Genomic DNA, 9,118 nt, shown 5'->3' with positions numbered 1-9,118 from the left:
GCCCACCAAGTCTTCAAAGGCCTGCTCAAATCCCAACATCAGCATTTAGGTTTGTGTAGCTCTTAATGTACAACATACAGCCCAAGATACTCCTTCTAGTAACCCATAAACTGCAAAGCACAAACCTCTGCTAATGAGATCTACTTAATGACTAACGCCTCTTTAAAACTGTAACCTTTTAATAATACTGAGCAAATAATGACACAGCTCACAGGGGATATGATGCCAAGATAGGAAATCTTTTATTACAGAGAAAAAAACTTTTCTTCCAAAATATAGAAATCTGTACAACTTCCAGACAATCAATTTACATGAACTGTACAAATTTACAGCAGTTCATCACAACATACCCAAGGAAAAGAAACTGAACACGATAAAGATGTACTGACATGAAATCACAAGATAGACAGCTTTTCTTCTTGGGTAAGCTCAGATTTTTTTGTCTATTTTTCTGGTTTTGTAGGTAAATAGAAAAAAAAGGAAAAAAAATGAAAAAGGGAAAAAAACAAACAAAAAAAAAAACAAAGGATACGTCTACACTTACAGATCATGGAAACTATTTTTTTTTACCAAAACAACTTTGGTCCTTGCCAACACTCCCATCACAAATGGCTTCACTTACGAAAAGCGTTATCCATGTTAAAAGATGAAATACAAAAAAGGAATACATCTAAAAACACCTCTGGATAGCAATTATTGGCACTTCCCATGTGTAATGTTATGTACTCTACCATTTGTTGTACAGTTACAATACATTCTACAATATGTAAAACACCTCAAATGTGAAAGTGGCAATAATTCAACTAATCAATGACAATTTTGACAACAACAACAACAAAACTGCTGTTCCCTTCCTGCTTCATGTCTTAACATGCACAACTTTTCCACAAGGGTATTTATTGAATGTCTGAGGCCTGAGTTTGGCAATACATTCCAGGAGAGACTCCTCACGTCTCAAAAAAAAGTCACAACTTCAACTTGACATATTTAGTGCATTTTAATGTGCTATTTTACCTCTGACTACTTAAAAGCACTCTCACGACAATTCTGTAACCTATGTGCGCACGAGCTGAATGGATGCCATTGAAATATTCAACATTACTGAGGATTTGAACCACTTCTGGTGTTGGTAGTACAGTTGAGATGGTGTCGAATGGGATTTGGGTTTACTTTTTTTGAATTTTTCTAGCTCTAAAAACAAGGACTGTTAAAAGTGGGTTAGATCACCAGACTAAAAATCCTCTTAGGAAGAGGATGAAGAGGAGAAAATGGGGATGACAGAGTGGAAAGATGAGAAATCTAATAGTGTGACCATAAAATAGATCGAGAAAAAAGTGAGACGAGACGATCATCTCGCATCTGAAATATAGACCAATCTCATAACATCTTGTTTCATGACAAAAAAAAGCTATAATGGAGCAGCGTGATTTTAAAACTGGTGTCCACCATGGAAACCAAAGCTCTGGGCTTCCACCCCAGCGAGCTCCTTTCAATCTGGCCAACATGGAATCACTGCTTTTCACAGATTGCTGAAGGGAGTATCAGCAGAGGGCAGGGGAGGGGGGTTAGGGGTTTGCAGTGCGTCAAAGGCTATAGCTCTATTACCCATGATCCTCTCAGGCTTAGGGGAGCTTAAACACCCGCCGGGCTGGTGATGAGCGGTGAACCGGCATCCAGTGACAGATTTGGCCAGCGGCTAAGGCCCGAGCAACACCCGAAGCTGTCCCTGCATCTGTTCCTGCATGCCGTTAACTACTCAGCCCCAGAACCAGGGGTGAAGTGGGGGTACGTCAGACAGCCATCACATCCTTTCATATGCATGTAAACAAAGTCGCTACTCAAACTCAGTAATCAAGTTTAGCACAATCCAGTGAGATGAAAACAGAAAACAATGGCCTAGTACCCTCAATTCTTCATCTTTGATCCATGTTTCCTCATCTCTCACTAGTCCCCCTAGTGCAGCTTGTGCACGCCAAGCGTGTGTGCTGGTTTGTTTTCTATCCATCACTGCTGAGGGAGGGTTGAGGGCTTCTGGTCAGGGTGGGGGATGTTTTAATAAGTCCAGAGGGGGGGCTGGAGGGATTTTAGCTGCCCTGGACAAAAAGGAGTCCGGCCCTGGCCCCCCCTCTCTCACACCAGCTCCCCGTCCCTGCCTTCCTTACCCAGCTCCCCACGGTGATGGATGATGATATGTGTCACATTAAGTCTACCTGCATCCACAGGGGGTCAGCTAGCAGCATGCTGGCTTGCTTTTGGCTGAACAGGAGGTCTGAGCTGAGGGGTGATATGTGGCACTTGAGGCACTCTAACCCCCCCTACACCAGCAGGAGGTGAGGGGGAGGATTTGAAGCTGCCAGGTTGGAAAAGGGACACCTCCAATGAGGGTCCAGGCAGCATAGTGAACCAGGCTGGCTCACATAAGCCTGATATTAGTTTAAAATCACGAATGGCTCATAATTCATGACAATGAGGTCTCCGCAAGGCAATGCACCTCCAATGCACACATAAGGATAACTCTCTCCCCTGACCTTGGGAATAGCTAATGCAAATGAAAATAGAAGGCTGATGAGGCCTGGTGTTTTTGAATTCAAGTCAAAGTTGATCTCTGAACAGTCGGTGCTCCAGACCTCCATTTGGCCAAAGTCTCACCCAGCCATCACTTAGTCCAGACCTGTCAGACTAACTCTTCCTCTATCAGCAATGCAATACACCATCTGTGTGTGTGTCTGAGGGGGAAACAGCTTAGCTCTGCATCCTTCCAGAGCGAACAGTGCCATATGAACGGATGACAGAAAGTCTCTAACATACCACCAAAACCACTCTCCACATACAGCTCTGAAATGTTCAAATACAGTGTAAAAAAAAAAGAGGGTTTCGAAATCCAGAGTTGCACACTCCCGATCTAACAGACATGGGAGCTACAGTATGCACAAAACAGCTAAAAATCAGGAGGGCAATAAAAACGGTGTGAAAAGGTGACATTCGAATGGATGGAATGCAGGCGATTTTCTCTAAAATTACACATCCCACACAATCTAACGTCAAAGTGCATTCAATGTCAACTCTAACTGGGCCACGTGACCAAAAGATTGGGTAAAACAGGCCCCCTCCTTTGCTACACTTTGAATTTTGGTGATGCAGGATATGACAAGGTGGAAGGAAAAGGGGGCAAAAAAAATCAACAACACGGGAACTTGATTGTGAATTTCAACAACATTCATTAACTAAGGGGAGGGGGAGGAGACGGATCCCCTGCCCTCCCCCGAAAAGCTACACACACATGCGTGATGGAAGGGCGACAGTGCAACAGGACACACTGATATCCATAGGTAACAGGTGTCACAACACATTCCACTTGCACTTACATACGGGCCGAGAGAAGGTTGAGATGAGGGTTTTCTGAGGCTCGGTGTTGGTGGTAGAAGAGGAGAGGAGGAAGAGTTTAGACCAAAACCCCCCAACTACAAGATAAAGAAAAATAATTCCCAGTGGTCCAAAAATGGTGGGGTTTTTTTTTGCTTGTTTGTTTGTTTTTTTTTTACAGAAAATAGAGATGCTCTCATTGGGTGTTTCTTTACCTTGAGCCTGGATGGTGAAAGACCCAGGTCTAAACCTCAACCTCCACCCCACCCCTGCCGCCATCCCAGGAAACACAACAAATGAAAAAGGACAGAACTTCTGGATTTTGAAATTTAAGGGATAGTTCCTGGTAAAAATTTAGGTTTTGGTGTTTTTGCGGCGGTGTGTTGAATGTACCCATAGTAACCACAAGTAAGAAAAGTGCAAAGTCTAAGATAGCCCCTTCAGAGATGGAGCTGATCACCATGTTGTTTACAGTCGGGAGGAGGGGGGGTAAGGGTAGGCAAAGCCTGTCTCCACAGGGGATCCTGGTTGGTTGGTTGGTTGGTGAGTTTAGCTGCCCCAACAGTTCCATTTCCACAAAGCCTCTCCTGGAAAACGGAGTGCCCAGCTGATCCAATGATACAACAGAACAGATGATAATGGGGAGAGAGGGTAAAAAATATCAAACCTACGAGGTTTCCATCACCTGGACGATAGGCCACATCCTCTGTTTTTTTTTTTTCTTTTACTTTTTTCTTCTTTCACTATTTCATTTCATATTCTTAGCTTTAAAAAGGCTCACCCTGATCTGGTCATATGATGTGACCAGCCACGGTGTGACCCTGAAAAAAAGTAGGCCGGTGTGATGGCGTGCCTCTTTAACTGGACACAGTCATCATATTGTAGGCTTTGGAGGGACTGGTTCTGCCCAGCACCATCAGTTCCTCCTTGCAGCTGATGTGACTGTCCACCATGGGGCTCATCGCCCCGCTGTTTCCTGAGGGGGAGCTGGCGGTGGCTGCTGCCGGCATTCCTGGGGGGCAGGGCTGCGACTCGTACAGGACGCAGATGGAGCCGTCTTCGCCGATGCGGTAGGACACCTCGAAGGGGTCCACCCACAGCGTGAGCTCACTGGGCAGCAGCAGGTAGAGTTGCTGGATGGTCAGGCCAATGCGCTGGCCCGCCTGCCCCACCAGTGGGTCCATCTTGTGGTTGATACGAATGCAGCGGTAACCTGAACCCTTGCAGGGTCTGTCTGGGAACCAGTGGTGCTTATATTGCTCTGCAGGGACAGAAGAGAGAGGACAGAGACAAAGTTCAGCTTAGTGACGACAACCATCATGAGACGGCTTATAATAACATAATGTGGGCAAAATCATGTCAGATGCAATCCTGAAGACTCTGAGAAGAGGGGACAAATATATCACTAAGTGCTGAGTAGCAGAAATCCTGCAGACTACAGATGGCAGAACAAAGGTCGAGATAAAAGTAGAGACTGTACCTTGTGATTAATAAAACATTATGGCTGTTAAAACTGTCTGGGTACAGATACAAGCATCATAAAAAAACAAACCCATAATAATGTGCTTAATTTAGATAACTGATAGGCAATCAAATCACCAGTGGGGGGGGGGGGGGGGGGGGGGGTGGCTGCTTTACAGAGCACAAAGTATTAACTACTATGGAGCACAGAAGTTTTGGTCAGCAGGCACAAAAAAAAGATGTATGGTGTCAGGTGCTAGAGATTATTTTATTCATTTAATCTTGAACACAGCGTCACTGTGTGTTGTTTGACTGCATACATCTGGTTCGTTTCCAAATGTGAAACAAGATTCACGCTTAATGATTAAGAGGAGCAGATCTTAATCTCATGTGCAGCTTTTTTTTGTCAGTGGGGAACTTAAGTGGTTGTAAAACAAGATGGGACTCTGACAAAACAAATCAAACATGTTATGATACAAGAAGCAGATGAAAAGATTTCTGCCAAGCAAACACTTCAATGTTGTGCTGTTAATGTTTTGTAATCACAGCTGCTCCTGTGGACTGTTTGCAAATGTTGCGATTTGGCGCTCACCTTCTTAAAAAACAAAGGCCATAATAAACTTACTTACAATAAAAGTACAGGGTGCAGCCATGTGGAGTAGAAAAAGAAAGGAAAGAAAAACATCAGCACCTGTTACAGGCCTGATAAGGAGCCATAAACAGACGGCCAGCGGCACCCTGGGCCTACGTGACAAAAAGAGGCCCACTGGATTGCCCAATCCCTCCCCTGGCTGTCGTCAGTGTCACAAAGTCTCCCGCGACTGGCTGAACAAAAACACCAAAAGTGTCGAAGTCCTGGCCAGCCATCTGGGACACCAGACTCCGCCTCTTAAGGGGGGGGCTGCCCCCCCCTTCTGTGTGGTGTTTTTAGTGTTTTTAAAGTGCGGTGAAACTGGTGATTCAGAGTGACGCCACTTGCAAAATGCTTCAGGCATTTTAGTGGTTAAGATGATGAGAGGGAAAGGCTGCTGGTTGCCTGACTTTGGGTGTATGAGGAAGTAAAATATGGATCACTCTTTCCTTACGAGTTCACTTTTGGGATAGAAGTCTTCTAGTTGCTTCCAGAATAGTTTTTTCATCTCTTCGGTTTCATTTAATAGTTTTTTACACATTAACTACCCTACCTGCCATTTACTCTGACATGGCTCATCCATATTGAATCCCCACTGATTCTAATTTCATTGTGACCAGTGGAAAACAGGGTAAACAAAGTAGGCCAGCATTCAAGCTGGGTCCCGGAGGCCACCTGTATGCATTCACAGGACAATAACACCCCCTTCCTCCCCCACCGTGTCTTATCACAGAGGGCTGTATACCACTGAGCTAATGGAGGGGCTGGCGCTCATGAAAGAGCACAAGAGGCCGGATGATCTTTCAGCCTCGGACCGAGCCACAAAGGCAGCTACCTACAAACCCTGGAGCAGCTGGGTAAGGATCAGCTCAGCAGGACCTATTCTTAAAAACCAGGACACATGGGAGGAAGAGGAGGGGGAGGAGGCTATGGGAAACGGAAAAGCAAGCAGACAAATGTGTGCTTAGCCTAAAGAGTTTAACGAAACTGGGTTGTTTATTCAGTGTAGCTGACCCTGCACACTAGAGGCACGAGGGTATTTTCCAATTGTGGTCGTTTTCTAGAACATCTGCGTCGCCCATAAACCGGAAGAATCAAAATCCTGCTAACTACAATTACACAACTATCGTGGTTTCAATCTGGTCGCTGGGACCAATTTCTCCACTTCCCTTCGCTCAGCACAAACAAGAGAAGCGAGGTCCTCTGCTTTTCCGCTCACAGACACAATAGTGAGTGACTGTGATGTTTCCAGGCACAAAAGAGCTCTGGCTGGCCTAATTTAGTAGCCGCAAGCCCCACAGGGTACGACCACACGCTCACTTTGTTTTCACACGCTTGCCTTGTGCTCAAAATCAAACCTGTTATATTTTCATTTTTATTAGATCTTCAGCAATGGCTGTTTCAAAATACAGAGACCTATCAGATGAAACCATGTAATTGGTAACACTAATGTGCACTAAACACAGGGTGGATTAGCTTTGTTTCAGTGGACTTCCCCCTCCATTTCCTCCCTGATTACGCTGCTCTGCCCTCGTCTTTACTGTCCTCCTATAGGCACCCATCAAAACACCCCCTCCCCCACACACACAGGCCTTAAGGCCGACTCCATTCAACTCCCAACTTTTTGTCTGTTTACAAACACCATTGTTGAACTGAAGCCTAATGGACGTTTTTAAGGGAAATCTAAGCTCAGGCTTTGCATCAACCAAAACCACCAGTTCTTCACAAACAACAGCACACATCATCACTCGGTTCTTTTGTCTCACTGGGAAACTCAACCGACAGCCAAATGGACTGCAAAGCAAAGATGTGCCTTTGCGTAAGCGAGCTCCTTATGGAGGAAATGTAGGTCATCCGCTGTTGTGTGTGTGCTCAGTAGATGGAGGCAGATGTATGGCAGCTTTAGAGCCCTTAGACTGGAATGTGTTTACAGCAGCAGTCACAATCCCCGAGCCACACTGGTCCCTACAAAACACTCACAATGTTCTGTAATGCTCAAGTTAGGCCTTTAGGTCAAACTAAGAAAACGTTTAGACTTGATTTCATGGAAAATAAATGAGAAAACAGTCAGCATGAATCCATTAGCTACAATGAGTGGATGTTTTGTGTCGTTGAAATGAATGGGAGATGAGGCAAAACATAGGTTAACCTTTTTAGCCACATGTAGAAAGTAAAAAAACCCCAAAAAGAACAGCAAATGGTGCGTAATAAAGTCAGTATTACACCACTGAAACGCAAACAAAGTCGTTATTACATTTCTATTTACGCGTAATGGAAAAAAACAAAAACCGTAACTTTTCTACGTGTCATATTTGTTCTAAAATCGGACGTTTTTCGACGTTAACCCGTGTCCTTCGATGCATTACGTAATGGAGATCACAGGAGGCTGCTTTTCTCAGTTCTTTGAGAGCTTTATCGACCGAGGCGCACTTCCTTGTTTGAGCCAAGCGACTCGTACCCACCACCCCCACCTCCTCCTCTTCGCCTTTTTCTTCCAAACAACTGCTCAAACCTAACATTTCTCAAAGATATTCTATTCGATTGATTTAATTCCTCTATTAACGTCGACCGATTGTCTCAAGGCCACTCGCTGCGCTCACACTTTAACGGTTGCTTTTCCCTCTCCGACGTGCGCAAACAGTGGTGCGCGTTCGTAGCGCTGATAGCGATAGTTGGGAGAACAAAGAAAGGCTTCTTCTGACTCGTTCTCAAACCAACCAGAAGCCGAATTTTAGCGCTTATCGCTGAAATAAAAACTAAACTTAACACGTGAAACTGCTGTTTGTAACATGAGGTGATTTAAGTGGTGTTTTGAGAGCCTAAGTAGATATTTTCTCGGATTTTCTTACCTGCCAAAATGTCCTGTAAGCTTTGGCTGAACGTTTGGACCTGTCGGTCGTTTACGTGTCCTTTTACCCTCAGAAATCTTGACAGAAATCCGACGGCGGCGTTGATCTCTGGTTTCATCGTTCCCCGGGCACAAAGGGTATGCATTGAGAAAGGCAACGGCGACGGTCCGCGCGCGTTTGTTGTTTTTCTCTACGTGTTTGTCCGACTGTTCGTCTCCACTTCTGAGTGATCCTTGTCTGATGGCGCCTGTGTTGTTGCTCTTGGCATTTATTTTGTCGAGGTAGAGGGGAGTTTTTCTTTTCTCAGACAGAGAGTCCGTGTGCCAGGACGGTTCAGTGCTGGGAAACAGACGCCTGTTATTGGTAAATACAGGCAGTTGGGGGCGGGGGGAGGTCCCTTGTTGCCAAGTCTCACGACCCTCCCTGATTACTTTCCTCCTCCAGAGTGAAGCTTTCCGAGTGAGGGAGCGGGTTTTTATAGCGCCCCCTCCCTCCCCACAGCCACCACACAAGCTGCTACAGCAACAACAGCTGACCAATCCCGAGCCGCCATCAGTCTGACGAGCCACATATAGGAGGAGTGCAGCGTACACGTCACCGCTCTGAAAATAAACAGAGGCACACAGCATGAAATCGCGCTGCATTCACAGGCTGTCGGAGGAACGGGGGTAGGGGGTGTGGCAAAGAAAAGGAAACAAAAGCCAACAAGAACAAACAGAAAACTCACATGATCTTGGTTGCAGAATTAGGAGCAGCAGCAGCTAGTAATAAGATACACTCAAAATGTGCTACTCAAGCCTATGGTACGGAAAAT

General features: G+C 45.3%; 1 protein-coding gene across 1 annotated transcript; it reads right to left on the bottom strand.

Annotated features, from left to right (window-relative positions):
* Positions 1–218: 218 nt before the first annotated feature.
* Positions 219–8,751, bottom strand: btg1 (B-cell translocation gene 1, anti-proliferative). The gene is made up of 2 exons (XM_046378575.1): positions 8,305–8,751; positions 219–4,624 (listed from the first exon to the last, which is right to left on the bottom strand). The coding sequence occupies exons 1-2, from the start codon at positions 8,447–8,449 to the stop codon at positions 4,221–4,223; spliced, it is 549 nt and encodes a 182-aa protein (XP_046234531.1). The 5' UTR covers positions 8,450–8,751; the 3' UTR covers positions 219–4,220.
* Between the last annotated feature and the right edge of the window lie 367 nt (positions 8,752–9,118).

This window comes from Scatophagus argus, chromosome 22, assembly GCF_020382885.2.
Source record: "Scatophagus argus isolate fScaArg1 chromosome 22, fScaArg1.pri, whole genome shotgun sequence".
Lineage (NCBI taxonomy): Eukaryota > Metazoa > Chordata > Actinopteri > Scatophagidae > Scatophagus > Scatophagus argus.
The sequence above is the reverse complement of the archived record's forward strand: the minus strand, read 5'-3'. Positions and strand labels throughout refer to the sequence as shown.